Here is a 16855-nt window from a genome sequence, read left to right as displayed (position 1 = left end):
GTGCTGTGCACCAATGGAATAAGTTGCCAACAGAAGGACAGCAACAGAATAAGCCCCAAATATAAATGCCTTTTAATCCAGGTTAAAAACGATCTTTTTTCCGCATTGAAATCTATTCAACATTTTCCAAATCAATTTCACGACCGTCTTTTGGTCATTTCAGACAGCTGCTTTTGATTTCTTTCCTTGGCGTTTGGATGTGTGTTCAAATCTTTTGTTTGGTAAATGTGTTTTACATGTTGTAAATCTTGGTTCTATTTGTCATCTTAATGATTTACTGTTAAGAATAAGAAAACCTATATTCGTCTCACAATGGAGAAATTCCCAATTTACAGCAGCAAAGTTACGAAAGGAAGAAAGTAGAAGAACAAAAAGTATTTGAGCTGCTGTAAAGGCAGCCACTCTTGCGGCGCCATCTTGAAGTCATAATAACATAATAACAAAATAATTCAACACAACACATAAGACACAGACAGTCATTCAATCTTAACCACTTATCCGCATATTCTTTGTTGTTTGAAGCAGTCAAACGTCCATCGCGGCAGTAAAAGCCTTTGATTGATTGTATTTTCACTCGCAACGTCGGCACTTCATCACTGAGCTGCCCAATGACACTTGACAAGTTGTGTGCACATTCGTGCATGTGGTGCATGCAGCAAACAACAAATAGCTTTGCGACATCATAGGCTAGCAAAAAAAAAAAAAAAAAATCTGAACAGCTTGCCGACAGATTTATTTTGGGAAATCAGCAGGTCACCAAAAATGTACTTTCTTGTATAATTTTATACGTGAAGGATTGGAAGATACTCCAGAGACCCAAACGTTCGTATACAAGCAATTAAAAATCCACGTGTTGGTTGCATCGAGTATATCAAGTCATACGCATTATGTTTTCGTAATTTATAGATTTCCTTATTCTAAAGGCTTCCGAGCGCAACAAAAACGAGAATATGCCTTCCCAATTCAGACTTCATCATCGGCTCTTTGGGCCTCAGACGGCCGTTTAAACAAGCATGTTAAGAGTTAACTCAAGTTAATGGCCTGCGAGGACTGTTTGGGTCTGCCGGGAAGTGGCGGAGTTCAAGTTCCTGCTGAAGTAATTTGACTGCAGAAGCCAAACCTCAAGCAAATTATTTTTGTCCATCTATTTCACTGGCAAATACGAACCCATCACGTGTCCTGTAATTACACTCGTTTGAAAACTTTGTCACTGTTGTCGACGCTGTGTGAAAAAAAAAAGGGGGTGGGGGGCACAGATTGGACACGCTGGGCCAAAATCGGTGGAACCTCAATTTAATTAAGATATCATCGTGTTCCATTTGGAGTCATGGAATATCTGCTGACAAAAAAACAGCCTGTTAGCTTTGGAGGGCAAGCATTTATTATAACTGCAGGGAAAACACGACCCATCCCCAAAAAAGCATATAATGAGACGGGTATTTTTTTTTTTCGGGGGAATTTTTGACTTTCCCCTCGAAATCAGCATTTAGCTGATAGCTGAAAGCCTTTTTTTGGGGTGTTTTTTGTTTATTTTGTGGGTCGGAGAAGTGGTGCGTAATAATTGCGATTGGTTATCACAAAGCAGATGTCCATTCATCTCTTGGCCCAACGTCCTGCAGAGAACTGCCAACGAAGCTTTGTCGAAAAGTGCCGCCTTTGTTGGCAATGTCCTGCAGCACCTCCAAACGCATTTTGGCGATTGTCCATCTCATCGCACGCCGACTTGTCACTGATTCATTCCGCTTGTGTAAAATGAGAGCATGTGGACTGTCGGCAAGGGCTTTTGTCGTATTTTCTCCATGCCTGTCCCATTTGAGAAGAACATTTCCAGATAGAACGCAGAGTTAATGACCGAGTTCCCTTCTTGATGCCGGTGACATAACCCAAATTTGGAGGCAAGTCGGAACATCGTGTAGTCTATCATTAACCCGCACTAATGCAGAAGTACAATCTTAATTACAGCAGATATTTGCATGAAAAACACTTGTGGGCCATAAGTACAAAAACAATCAAATGAAAAACAGCTGGCACGGTGGGAACTGAGCGTGATCTCTTGTGTCCGCATGACAACGTATTCTTACGCCTCTGCCCAAATAGTCAATTGAAACCTCCAAAATTTATGAATTGGGATTGTTGTAAACCGAGGACCCCCGCAGTACTCAAGACATTTCAGACAGAAGTCAGATTGAAGCGTTTTGTTTTTTTTTTTTAATTTATTTTAATAGGGCCCGACGGACAGGGGATTTTTTTTTTTTTTGGGAGGCCGATACCAAGTCTGATATTTGGCAGAACAGAATTCCGATAACAGATTAATTGTCCGATCAATTTAAAAATATACAACAAATAAAATAACTTTTTTTTTTTTACAGGCAGAACAATGTACTTTTTTTTTTTTTTTTGCAATACTTTTTGTGTAGTATTTGTTTAACGCTGCATCAGAGGGAAAAAAAAATATGCACATTTTGGCAGGGTGTTGAACGTCATTATTTTTGTCTTACGTCATAATGTGTAAAAGTGTCCAAATCAAAAGTTAAAGACATTGTCCGATTTTTGCCAATATCAGCCGGTTAAATCAGTCCGACAGTGGTATTTAGTACTTATAATAATTTGAGCGAAAATACTACTCAGACCAAATGGTGTGCTAAAAAAAATTCAAAGAAATTGTCGGTGGGCTACAGTTGATACAATTGTCTTCAACACAAAGTCGTCCGGCTAGTGAGTCTTAGTGAGAAGCCACAACCAGAGTGTTAAACTGAACGCTCGTTCCTTGCACAATGGCAAAATTCCAACCCTGACGCTATGTCATAAACTTGCGAGTTGACTTCCACTCCTCTTCCCACGTTGCCACCTCACACAAAGGACGACAAGATGGCAAAAAGTTGTCTTCGATGGCCCCTGTGAAAAGGGCTTCAATAAAACCCATCCAAACAACGCCTTTGTGAACGAGAGAGAAGAGTTTAGACCTCTGCCATGGAAAACTAACGCTAAACTCAAACTGTGTGACTCATTTCAAGACATGCAGGGAGATATTGTTCCACCCGGTCTTGTACATGGCAAGAAAAAAAGGGCATCATTACACCTCATAACGCTACAGCTTACATTTTCACTCGTGGAGGCATTACTTCATCAGCAAGATGCCAGATTACGTTTGTTCATGAGTGCAGTGTAACGTATTGCCCGAAGGCCCCAAAACATCCCGCTACCTACAAACTTCATTCTGGCTCACTCAGCATTTACTTTTATCAAGAGTGCAGGAATATTTGTTGCATGACTATAGCTGTTTTTCTGTAAGTTGTTAATTCCAATGTATTTTTCATGTACAGCATTTATCTCATTAGATAACACTGGTCAACAGCTAATTTTAATCATGCGTTGAGGCTGATTTAAAAAAAAAAAAAAAACAGTCTTTACTTTTTTTTCTAGCACATCAGGTTTTAAGATATTTTTTACTTGCATCTCTAATTAAATTTTGTTCAAATTTGTTGACCAGTACAATTGGTTTATTTATTGGAAATTGCAAGAATAAAAATAGCACTATCTATACACATAAATGTGTAAAAATGTTTTATAAGTACCAGCGATTTATTATTTTTATTTTTAAATTTAATACAGGAAAAGGTCTGTAAAATAAATACATCAAGTAAAAAAAATATATCCATCTTCAAACGACATAGCTCATCTATCTGTATTGAAAAATCAAATGGGGCTCTTGGGCAAAAGTATGTGTGACACCCCTCGTGGCCAACACAAGCAGATGTTGAATTGTGAGGTCACAGCGAAACATTTTCACAATTAGGCAGCCCGCAAAATAATTATTTGGTTGTTTAATTTCCTACTTACTGGATGGGAAGGTGTTCTTGAGACCCGACTATTTGTATACGAGGATAAGCGGTATAGAAAATGGGTGGATGAATTACGTATCAACAAAGCTCCCCAAACACACACACACACACACACACACACACACACACACACACACACACACACACACACACACACACACACTAGCAAAAAAGGAGGCATAGACATGCATTACAAATGACATCATTGGTGGAGGTAAAAAGCATGCAGGCATTTTTTGTCTTTGCCCTGAGCAAAATGATGATCAAAGCCTTGCTTGCTCACCCAAACCTTTGAACATAAGGAGCAAAAAAAAAAAAAAAGCCTCAACAGAGCCAGTATAAAATACCTGTACCACTTTTTTTTTTTTTTTAACACAGGTTACAACTACTCAAAAGGTCACTCTAGGACAAGAACTGTGCAAGGCCCAGACCGATCTTGTGCGCTATTGGCCTGCTGCCAAAAAAGTGTTGAGTCGGCTGTTCAAATCACAGGGTAATCACAAGAGAAAGGCCCTGGCTGGTGGCCCTTCAAAGAAAGAGGAGAGGAGCTGACAAGCAGCACGGATTGCTTGGAAGTCATGAGGCCGGCTTCTTAAAGTCCCGGCGGCCCCCTACCCTTGACTTGGTGCTCGTGTTTTGGGCTAGGCACCGTAGCACGACAGGCGTGACCAAAAGAGCATTTTATTTCTTTTACTGCTGTTTTAAAGAGCAAGCCAGCACTTGTGACAGTTAATCAAGTCTGGGAGCGGTGTGAACATGAACGCCAAGCTTTGTCAGGATGGGAAGACGTTGGAATGAAAAATGGCTGCTATCGGGTTCCCTTTGATTTGATGGGTTTGCATGACTGTATTCTCCAAAGTAGGCCTGCAGTTATGGAATTATCTTATCCAACTGAAAATTCTATCAAATAGTCAGATAAAAAAACAAAAATATATATTTTGGCTTGGCTAAAGAACGATTATAAATATAGAAGACAAAAAAAAAAAAAAAAGACATTTCCACTTAGGAATGAATAACCAAGTCATTTTTCCTTCAATTTCAAATGTGCTTAGCAACACACTATCTTCCTCTCAAGCAACATGAGTAAGATTTTAGAGAAATATCTCCTCACAGATGTTGGTCTATGTCTATGAGACGAAGTGAGGTCACAACCACAGTTGAGATTTTGCCAGCTAAAACAGCACGTTTGCCTAAGACTGGTTTGTTCAGTAGTCATTGGTAGGAAAATGAGACTGGGTGAGGTTGTCGGAATCAAAATGTGAAGTTATTTTTGTCTACTAAACTACTTTCAAAAGTAATCTCACGGCTCTTTCCACCCTATATGAGCAATTCGCCTAACTGCTCGCCGCTAATGCTGGAGCTGCCGCTCAACGCTGACAACAGGCGCCGTATATTACGTTTTTTATCTTTTTTTTTTTTTGGTTCTTAATTGACATCGGCAGCAACTGTTTGTGACAGCAATATACAGTAAATGCCCCAACCAGAGTCACGATTCTGGAAAACGAGTTAAGTCAACTGTTACACTGCAACACTCTGCTGGGAATAACTAATAAATAAAAGCTTTCTAAGGCACTGGTGTGAAATTTAGGTGACCGGTCGATCATTGCAATACACCCCCCCCCCCAAAAAAAGCGTCAAGGACCCTTTTCTGAAATTGAACAGGAAGTCATCCAGAAAAAGAATAATGCTGTGGAAATGTATAAAAAATTAAATATATATATGAATAAGAGTATAATTCATGAATAAAGTTGAAAATATGGTGACATTTTTTTAAAAATACTACGGCAATAAAGTCCTGCCTGCCAATAATGATGATCAGAAGGCGGTGCTAGTCTGTGAAGTCTAAAGAAAAAATAAAAACAAAACGCTAGCGGCCACCAAGCCGTCAAATTGCACTGTTAATTCGGATCGCAGATCACTGCGTATGGTGCATGCTGTGGAGCGATCGCCAAACCCAAATTTCATTTGGTGAGCAATATAGCTCCAGAGATGTAACTATTTATTTTCAAACCAAAAAAAGGAAAACTGACATGTTGTGTCAAAAATGGCTCAGCTTATTCTCATCTCTGCTGCGCTAAATCGCAGAGTACGTTTGTAGGTCTTGACTACAAATGGCAGATTTAATGATGAAGTGGCACTTGAAATATAATCAAGGCCTTCAGACTGGAAAATCTAAGCACAGCTCAGACGGGTTGGAGCCCCTCTGGGTCAACAGCGGCTCAGGTCGGCATCAAAAAAGCCGTAGCTCGGGGGCAGCCGCAAGGCAGCAGTTAGCAAAACTTTCTTCTGGTCCAAACGTGACAATCTCATTCCACCCTCATCATGTGATTATGTTTCATTCAACTGCGCCCCGGGGTGAGGGTGTTAAAATCAATGCCGGTTACAGTTTGTTAAACCGCGTTTCACTTTAGGTGTGGCCAATCTCTATGGCTGCGTGCCCACTAATGTACTACAGCGGGACTGCGTCAGAGCACATCACTGTCCAAAAATATCACACAAAGAGACAGAGAGAGGGGGAGAGAGAGAGAGAGAGAGAGAGAGAGAGACATGCAAACGCAGACATCAAGAGAATCATTTGAGTTCCCGTGACTCTCTGCCAGAGCCGAGCCCAGAAACGATGAGCCCGCCCCGGGCTGTTAACCTCAGCCACTTGCAGATCCAGATAAACCCGACGGAGGACTGAGACGTTAGCGAGAACAAAGTGTACGCGAAACGCTGCCAAAAGTTTATTTGATGTTGCGGTGACGTGTTTTTTTTGTTTTTTTTGCAGGTTCCTACAGGGTTTTCCCAAATCGTTTCCATTCATGCAGCTCCGGTTCGACCAGTATGAAGGAGCGTTAAAACCCAAATTAAACTTTATGGGGAATCAAGTTGCAATGATTTTTTTCCCCCTTATTATTTTTATGATTATAATTACGGACTGTAATGTTTATAAGGGAGGAAAATGATTTTTAAAAAAGTTCATGAGAAAATGTCAGATTCTTGCATGAATAACATCGACAAGATTCAAGCTGTGATTTGACAAAGGGGTTGAGGGCCTTGTTTTATGGAGAAAAATGATAATATTTCAAACAATAACGTTGTCATTTTACGTGGCGGGCATATTCCAAAAAAACAAATGTTACTGTTATGACTTTTACAAGAAATTGTGGGACTGTAGTAGAAAAAAAACAACACTGTGTCAATTATGTTTTTGAAGGGGGGGGGGGAATGAAAAATAAACGACAATATGTTGCTCATTTTATTAAGGGAAAAAGACAACAGCGGACCGCAAAAGTCAGGCTTTTACAAGATAAATGAAAGGCAACTTTCGGTGGCAATTTTTTTTCTCCCCCAAATTTCACAAATTGGTCACTTCCCGTGAATTTATTAGATTTAATGCAAATCAAAATGGAGGCAATTTTAAGACACAAGGTCTGACTTCGAACAATGAGGTCATGATTTTGAAATGTAGGTAATGTGGAATAAAGTTGCGATATGGTGAGAATAAAATTGTCATTTTACATGAAGAAAAGAGAAGACTGGCAATATAAAGTCTGATTTTCACAATGGAAACCATCAACTACCTTTTTTCTGTTCAGTGTCTTTTGCTATTTTGATCCCTGCAAGTGATACAGAAACAAAAACACCTGACAGCTGAATCTTTTTTCATTTCAGTCAATGCTTTGACTTGTACGCTTTTATTTCCTTGCGTGACCTGTCCGGGCAGGGAAAACGACTCAGAGAACCTGATTTATAGCGCAATGTTGCAAGCCATATCTTGTTTGCACATTGAGTGGATATAAAGACGCATTAAGTGTTCATTTGAGGTCATGCTTTGATAGCTAACATTACTTTTTTTTTTTTTTTTTGCTGTTTGTTCTCCTCTAACGAGGTTCTCTGCTACCTTTCCGTCGCTTTATCTGCCGCCAGCAGCAGTACAGAGTTTTCATCGAAAACAGCTGCCGGCTTGCATTGGAGAATTGCTCATATGAGAGCTGTAAAAGAATGGAGAAGTGCGGTGGGGGGTGGTGGGGATGGCAATAAATACGAAGCAATGAGCTGAAAGAGTCCCAAACCTTGAATAGAACTGTTGGGAAATGGCAAGACAACTGGAAGCAGGATGGAGGCGAGAGGCCACTTTGATACTCAACATCTTTATTTCATCATTGTGAGCTGATCTCAAAGATGATTGAGTGAAGAAAGACACTTTTTATATTCCTGTGGTGATCTGTGTTGCTGCTGGCGACTTGTGCGTGCGATCATTTAGGCACAAGTGAGGGAATAATTGACAGGGGGTTCCGCTCTTATGAGAATTTAGTTGGATTTTCTTCAAAAAGTAGTGCCCTCATCTTCAAGTCCGAAAATAATCGCAGGTTACGTTTTAGAGAGGGTTTGTTAGTTTTTATTTGTTTCAAAAATGCTTTGATTCAGTTTAGATTTTTTAGTTTTAGGTTTGTTTTTTTTGTTTTTGTATGGACAATTTCTTGCTTGTTAGATGGAGGCAACTGATTCGCTGTGGCGAGCCCCTGAAGGGAAAAGCCAAAAGAAAAAGAAGAGGAAGAATGGACAATTTGTCAACTACAATACCCAGAGGACTGTTTGATTGTCCTTCTTCTGTCCGGAGGGACAGCAATACCAAAATAAATGCGTACAAAATTAATTGACAAAGTCAGCCAAGTCTTTCAGGGGGCGTGGCTTAGAAAGGTGGTGTGCCACCTCCCTAGGGATGATAGGACTGGTGCATGAACTCTTTAGAAAAACATATTTTCCGCATTGAATAAACTAAGCGTACGCAAACCGGATCCGCCATTCACATGCAGAGCAGGCCACATTCACACAGTTTATATAGAGTTGCAATTATCCAAGTGCAGAGGTGTGACGGGTGTGTGTGTCCAAGTGTCAACATTTCTAAAAGGTGTGCATGCGTGTTTGCCGTAATGAGCAAGTGATGAGATGATCTGCCACCACCACCAGCACTCATTTTGTCCTCCCTTCTAACCATGTCTAACGCCATGCATCTTTTTTGTTTTGTTTTTTCCCCTCCTACCAGGTGCGGACATTGGATGGATGTTGCCGTCTCCCGGGTGGGATTGAGAGAGGAGGCCGGTTTAGCCGAAGGGATTCCTGGCAGAGTGATTTGTTTTTTTATGTAATGTAAATCACATTGCCAGGGATTTCCAACCGGTTATAACTAAAACGCACGCATGGAGCCCAACCGGAACAGAATACACTCAGCTGCCACAACGTTGGGTACACCTGCACAAGCTAAGATGCCCAAAGCAAATATTGTATTCAATATTTTCCCATAAATTTTCCACGTTACTGCCGTTTTGTCCATAGCAAGAACGCAAGTACACTTACGTCAAGTACAGTCTTCCAAGAATGTACACAAGGATGTTCTTCCCCAAATTATTATTATTATTTTTTTAATCTGGGACTTAATCATAATTAACTAATCAATCAGTTAAATAAATACAGAAAGTAGATCACTTTTGACTGTACATTGTCATTCTTAAATTTTGGCTCACTTGGAAATGTTCTGTGATGTCTGCAAGCTGAGCCTGACAGGAAGTGGAAAAATGGCCGCCCCGTGAGATGGATCAAAACTGGTGGATTTTTTTTTTTTTTAATGGTTTCACACACACACACACACACACACACACACACACACACACACACACACACACACACACCATTTCACAAGACAGTGCTAAAGGGAACCCGATAAGCATAAAAAAAATCCACCATTTTTTTCCATCTCAGGGGGCGGCCATTTTGCCTTTTGCTGTCAACTGAAAATGACATCACAGTGCCTGAGGGCTCATCTTGCAAACATCACAGGACACACACACACACACACACACACACACACACACACACATACATCCACATGCTTTATCCGAGCCAAATTCCCGACCACGATCTGATTAATCCATGCGTTTGGCTCTAAATTTCCCTCCACACTACAGCACAAGCCATCTGGACGCCTCAGGAGTTTGGACGAGGCGCAGGACTTAGCTCGCTTCGTGAACAGTTCAGTGGAAAAGCCTGTGTTCACAGTGGCTAAGTTCCGCTCCTTGCGAGCCTTTCCAGCGTTTTGAAGCGCCGCTGTTGTAACAGCTGCCAAGAGTCAACGTGGAATCAACTTATATATGAAGTTAAGAAACGAGCCGCTGTACAGTTGTCAAAATCAAGAGATAAGAAAAGTCTTCTCTGCAATAAGAATGTTTAAAAAAACAAAAAACGGTCTTCAGATTTGTAAAGTGATTATGTTGTCACAGTTTGATCATGTTTGCATAGTTTATCAGCTATGAACCGGTTTTATTATTACATATATTTTATTTTACCCTAAAGGGAGTGCCCAGTTTAAAATGTTTCATAAAGCCTGCTCTAACAGTACAGCAAGTTTTGACTTTTTATTTGGATGTGAACGGCTGACCAGGGTGTGAAAGCGTATGCACAGAAGAGGAGGCGCACTGGCGCTAACTATGTCAAGACGGCGAAGGGGATGCGTGTCTTTTCATGTAAAAAGTATTCTTAAAGTATCCATTGGCTCTTTGTTATCACTTTTTAGTGCCAACTCAGTTTGTCAAAGTGCATGTGTGTCTTGAAATGTTTCACAAACACTGCTCCAAAAGTTTATGATGGGCTTTGTTTAGACTTTCTTAGGTGCTGGAGAAAAGGGGGTGCGTCAACTCTCCCGAGCTTTAGTTCACTATACAAGGGAACAATAATTAAGGCGGTTGTGCCTGACATGGCTGGTGAGTAGACATGCTAAAGAAAAGTTCCTGCTTGTATAGATTTTTGGGTTATTTATAAGCTTCACAATATGCTATCTAAAGAAGCCTTGGTAACGCATAGCATAGGAGGAGGGGGTGGGGGGTAAGTGAAGGCTGAGTCACACACAGGAAGGAAATACAGGAAATGTCTCATCGGGGGGAGAAAACAAGTAGCGATGTAATTGTGAACTTTGAGCGCAATTACTGTCTGGGTGGTCAACAGCGGAAGCTGCATCCAAGTTTGTGTGAATGTAAGGCTTTACGAATCCCGCTCTGACCGCAACGCTGCTAATAGACTCTTATGTAACATATTTCTCGAAAAGGCAGCAGGGGGAAAAAAAAGCTCGACAACTGAGGGAAATCCAACCCAAACGCGGACAAATAAACGTACGCCTTCATCCTGTGTTGGTATAGCTCACGTATTGATGAAAAGCTAAGACATTTTCATCACATGATTATTGGGAGAAAAATGACCACCGTGATGTAGATTAACATGATATTCCAAAAGGTAAAGTGTCTGGGAGATGCAAATGGATGCGGCACAGGTCAAAGTATTTTCACAGCTGCAAAAAAATTAAAAATAAAAAAACTAAAATTTACATACACACAAAAAAAAACAGATAAACACAGATAAGAAAAAAAATGAAAAATATGGGAAAAATAACTAAAATTGAATGTGAGAAAATGACAAAAAATATATATGTACACAGCTGGAGAAAGATAGCAAACAACAAAATTGTTTTTAAAAAACAGAAAACTATAAGATGAAACACAAACATTAATAATATATATATCTCCCCAAAAATCTAAACATTTTCTGTCTGATTGCTGAACTTTCACTCTCAGATATGCTAAATACGGTATCACATTTGAAATGTCACTAGTAACCGCGACCATTTCATCCCTAGTGACATCAAATCAAATTGTTTTAGACAGCATGAGCGCAACATTGGTGGATATATCAACATCATCATTTTTAATGGACTTTGGTCAATGTTTTTTGATTTTAATTTTCATTGGACTTACTGGACCTTGATTACCATTTTTCTTCCTTTTGAAGACAGAACTAGTTTGAACAATGACACTCACTGAACTGAGCTCTCGTCGGGGCTGTTTAACGCCAGAGTTTCACTATAGTTAGGATCGACGAATGGTGATAGGAAAATATTACAAATGTGGGAATCACCAACCGTTCGGGACGATTTCGAGGAAACCGACAAAGTCACAAGAGTTTTGCTTGCGTGTGCTCTACTTCTCCCCCGTGTGGCGACCAAAGGGCGGTGCGCGGGTGCCTGGGCTCAACCTCCTGTGCCTACTGAGCTGATAACAGTTGGATGTTCACCAAACACTGGCTCAGTTCAGCAGGAACCGGAGTTAGGCCCCCTCAAAACGGCAAGGGACCGGCTCCCCGTCGTTCCAACATGATCGGGGGCTTTTCGCCACGCTCACTGTACAAGTCAAAATGGAGAAAATCAGCCTCAGCTGGTTTGGTTTTATGACAAGATTACAGGCGCGGATTTTTTTATTATTATTATTATTTCATTTGTATTCCCGGCATTATCATTAACATGCCTTACCATAACAAATTGTACTGTGTTTTCTTGTGCTTCTTTCATGTCACCCACTGACTTATATGTATTTTACATGCCAAGGCTGGTTTGGTTTTACGACAAGATTACAGGCGCGAATTTTTAAATAATTATTATTATTTCATTTGTATTCCCGACATTATCATTAACATGCCTTACCATAAAAAAATTGTACTGTGTTTTCTTGTGCTTGTTTCATGTCACCCACTGACTTATATGTACTTTACATGCCAATAAAATCCTTTCAAAGCAGATGAAATCTCTGACTTGACTATTTATGAAGGTGCCATACAGTTTACAGTGGGAGAAATAATGCTTTGAAACCCTGCTGAATGTAGAGTGTCCTCTTACAAAGAAATTAACATTCATATTGCATTTTTTTTTAATTTATACACACATATTTATATACACATTGTTCCTTTTACTGAGTGAACAAAATATTGGCTACCCTACAACTCAGGCCATAATGTTAGTGCCCCTGTGGCTTACTCATAGCTGTGGACAACCAGCTTATTACAATTCAAATACTCCTCATCTCAGCGCATCATGCATATAAAGCATACCTGTTCAACAAATAAATTATTTTTCAATCTTCATACCAGCACAGGCAAAAAAAAAAAAAAAACAACTAAACAGCTGTCAAACAGTTAGGGACAAGATATAAACTTGCACCAGGGTGGAATCTGTTCCAAAAACATCCTCAAAAGGCTTTGTGAGAAGGTGGTAACTAATAGCGCCATTATTCCAAAGTGGAAGACACACAAAATGACCATCGGTTGCACTCAGTATGGCGCTCGGTGCAAAATCTTGCCTCATGGCGTGAGAATGATCACGAAAAAGGTAAGGAAGCGGCCTTAAGGGAAATGGCAGGGCCTTGGTAATGATCAGAAGGCAATTTGGATGTCAAAAACCGCAAAAAAGGGTTGGGAACACATTGTGCCCAAAAAGTAGTGAAATATTGCCCACCAGTTAGCCCCAAATGACTTGGAGAAGGCATGGGAGGATTTACTGTGGTCAGATGAAACCAATGTTTCGGTAATTGGGCATGGACTTTACCCACCATGTTTGGAGAATGAACCAAATCCATTATTTTATAATGATCGGAGTTGAAATTCAAGATTTTTTGTTATTCGTGCAATAAAACATTTAGAACGAAACATTGTTTCCTTATTATTATTTTATCATATATGCTTTGTTTACACTATTTACCAGTCATAGGTTTTCTTTACAATGTGTCCTATTTATCCCCACTAGTCTAAACACAGCATTCAGATTAATATTGTGTTTGTGGAATATTGAGCATAAAAATACACCCGTTTTGATCCACCTCAGGGGCAGCCATTTTGCCAGATCAGAAGGCAATTTGGATGTCAAAAACCGCAAAAAAGGGTTGGGAACACATTGTGCCCAAAAAGTAGTGAAATCTTGCCCACCAGTTAGCCCCAAATGACTTGGAGAAGGCATGGGAGGATTTACTGTGGTCAGATGAAACCAATGTTTCGGTAATTGGGCATGGACTTTACCCACCATGTTTGGAGAATGAACCAAATCCATTATTTTATAATGATCAGAGTTGAAATTCAAGGTTTTTTTGTTATTCGTGCAACAAAACATTTAGAATGAAACATTGTTTCCTTATTATTTTTTATTATATATGCTTTCTTTACACTATTTATTAGTCATAGGTTTTCTTTACAATGTGTCCTATTTATCCCCACTAGTCTAAACACAGCATTCAGATTAATACTGTGTTTGTGGAATATTGAGCAAAAATACACCCGTTTTGATCCACCTCAGGGGCAGCCATTTTGCCACTTGCTGTCGACTGAAAATGACATCACAGTCGCTCAGGACTCAGGGAACAACCAAACATAGCTCACCTGTTTTCTAAGCTTGGTCATGTGACATTTGCAAGATAAGCAATGTGATGACAGCAAGAGGCAAAATGGCGGCCCCCTGAGATGGAGAGCAATGTGTGGGTCTTGCTGCTTAATTCATATTTCACAAACACAAAATTAATCAGAATACAATGTGAAGAGCAGTGGGGCCACACAGAACACACTACTGTCAAGAAAATGTTTGACTTGCCTTCTGCTTTAATATGTTGATACAGTAGTGACACAATGGCTTACACTTGATTCCAACATTAACACACACAAACACACCAAAAAATACGATACTCTTATGATATACGTCATGTACGTTTTGATGTGCAGCACACTGACCGATGAAGACTCTTTTTGACGACAACTATCAAGTTGTAATGACGGTTAGAAGTGGACAAGCCCTTAAAAAGATACTGAACTAGAACTAGAATAAGACATCGGTTAATCACATTTTGAGCGATATGCAGCTATGCAAATGCAATCAACTCTTGTAGTCCAGCTAAAAACATGCTTGAGCACGTTTGAGATATTACTCCATCCTTTCTAAGACTCTTTCTTTAATGAAGCTAATGACAAATGATATGCTTCGAGCAAGCGGGTCAGTCCAGGACAAAGCATTGACTTAGGGAATAGGATGATTATTAGACCGAATGTGTCAAGTGTGAACGAAATGATGCCCCTCAAGGCCGATCATTGGCCCATCTTAGCATGTGCGTGTGTGCTACTGGCCAAATTGAATGATGTTCGTTTTCACCTCAATTGCGAGTTTAGTCACCCTGACCTCTTTTTTTCGTCATCCTGTCTGTCCATTTGAAATTATGACTCATTCAACTGCGTCTGTGTCTCAATATGAGTATCTTGACGCTGCGGGGTGACATCCAAAAGGCACTCTAAATATAGAATGTGCTATTTCTCTCTCCTTGTAGAGAGAAACCAACTGCTTTAATACATTAATTGATGATAAAATGCCCTATATGCAGTTGATATCCTGCTTGTGCAGTTATATTTTTGAGTGAACATTTTCCTGCAAGGACAAAGTGTGACTGTGTAAATACAGGACTGTAATGATTCAAGGTTGTTTGCTTTTGCGGATGAGGACTTTAAAGGATGGTTATCCTTGTGACGTTCCTGACATTTTTTTTCCCTTGCAGGTTTTATGCAAAAACTGGACTGCTTTTAGGAACTTTTCATAATTCCCTATACCTTGATTAAGGCCCCAATTCCAGCTGAAGAAAAACAGCCCGAAAGCATGAGGCTGCCACAGGGCTCCAGAGTGCCCAAAACATGGCACCGCTAAATTATTTCATTCATTTATTTTGTCTTTACCCCTTCAAATATTTAGTACTCGAATGTGTCGTTGTAAAGATGTTTACTTGGTGACCCCTGTTCTTCACACCAAATATAAACAAGTATATGTAAGTCTGTCTATGAGAGCTACAGTAACCCGTCTGATATGTCTGATGAATCATTTAGAAATGTTCGAGGGGGAAAAAAATGGAAGCTACCTGCTAATTTTTAAGAGATTTTGTTGCTACGTGATGATGGACATCTCCTCCCGCTCCCGACTTTCCGAAAGTGTATTTACTACTTTCCCCAGGTAGCTGCAGAAAGCTCGCCTCAGGTCCTCGGGCTCTTCCTCCATTTCAGAATGAATAAGTGGAAGTCTGCTCAGCTGTGAGGCTGCATTTAAAAAAAAAAAAAAAAGTGAAGCATTGTTCATTTATAATATAGAAGGCATTGAAAAAGGATTACCTAAAGGCAGTCGACCTTCTTCTATTGCACTGCCGGGCTTGTGATGTGCAATGAGCAGACACTGGCTGTCCTGCAAGCCCTGCGAGGAGATGAACATCGAGTGCCAGGTCTCGATTTCTTTCAAGTGACTTGGAACGTCTGGATTAAAAATGAGCACCACACCACTGCAGTCCTTGGTGAGTGCAGGCCAGCATGACTCAAACCTGGAAGAGGAAGCAGTCTGTAAAACGTTATCTTCATGGTGCAAATTAAGTGAAAGAAAGAAGGTTTATCGAACACACTTGAAGTCGCCAGAGCAGTCCCAGAGCTCAACCTCGCATGATTTTACCTCACCGCAACCATCCAATTGTGTTTCAAATTCTAGTATCCTGCAAGAAAAAAAATGAAGCGCCATAGAAACACCACTATTAATTTAATCATGCAAATCTTAAAATTAGAGAGCCGTTGGTGATATTTGAGGATTGTCATGTAGCTCGTACCTGACTGCTTGAGTGGGTCTGTATTCGCCTCCAACATTTTCTGTTGCGTCTGAGAGAAAATTTGCTAGGACAGATTTCCCACTCTGAAATGAATATCTCTGTATTAGTCAAACAAATGGGAGGGGACCATTTACAGAAACCATGGATCAGTGCTGGTTTGTCATTTAGTTTTATAACTGAACACGTGAAGCAACAGCTGCGTTAAACACTATACGGTTAAAGGTGTGTATTTTTACTTACCTCATTTGGACCAATTAGGAGTATTTTAGCTTTGAACATTGTAGTATCGAGGCTGAGAACCATTAGCCGTCAAGCTAACTGCTATTTAAGACACAACAGCGCATTTACGAGAGCAAATATCAGTTGTGTGCTTGTGATATACGCCTTTATGTCGAATTAAGGCTACTTTTGAAGCGTTCGAGTAGATGAAAAAAAACATACTCGTAAATCTTTGTAGCTGTGTTTGTTAGCGGAGCTCGCAACGGTAAACTTCCGTTTAGTTTCTATGGTTTCAGCCAAAAGCAGTGTCGCTTTCTGCTCATTGGC

The 16855-nt window shown here is 40.1% G+C and overlaps 1 protein-coding gene across 4 annotated transcripts in view; it reads right to left on the bottom strand.

Annotated features, from left to right (window-relative positions):
* Positions 1 to 16820, bottom strand: part of ift22 (intraflagellar transport 22 homolog (Chlamydomonas)) — a 52538-nt gene extending 35718 nt beyond the window's left edge. For 2 of the 4 annotated variants that reach the window (XM_019883676.1, XM_019883675.1), the window contains exons 1-5: positions 16550 to 16818; positions 16310 to 16392; positions 16112 to 16198; positions 15831 to 16033; positions 15584 to 15758 (exon numbers count right to left, since the gene is read on the bottom strand). In XM_019883676.1, the coding sequence (XP_019739235.1) occupies positions 15610 to 15758; positions 15831 to 16033; positions 16112 to 16198; positions 16310 to 16392; positions 16550 to 16612 (585 nt within the window). In that variant the 5' untranslated portion in view covers positions 16613 to 16818 and the 3' untranslated portion in view covers positions 15584 to 15609. Of the gene's footprint in view, positions 1 to 15221; positions 15759 to 15830; positions 16034 to 16111; positions 16199 to 16309; positions 16393 to 16549 lie in introns of those variants that run through there. The other 2 variants (XM_019883677.1, XM_019883674.1) reach the window with 2 other exon arrangements.
* Between the last annotated feature and the right edge of the window lie 35 nt (positions 16821 to 16855).

The sequence above is a fragment of the Hippocampus comes genome, unplaced genomic scaffold (assembly GCF_001891065.2).
Source record: "Hippocampus comes isolate QL1 unplaced genomic scaffold, H_comes_QL1_v1.1 scaffold159, whole genome shotgun sequence".
NCBI classification, from domain to species: domain Eukaryota; kingdom Metazoa; phylum Chordata; class Actinopteri; order Syngnathiformes; family Syngnathidae; genus Hippocampus; species Hippocampus comes.
Note: the sequence above shows the minus strand (reverse complement) of the source record. Positions and strands in the feature narration are given on the sequence as shown.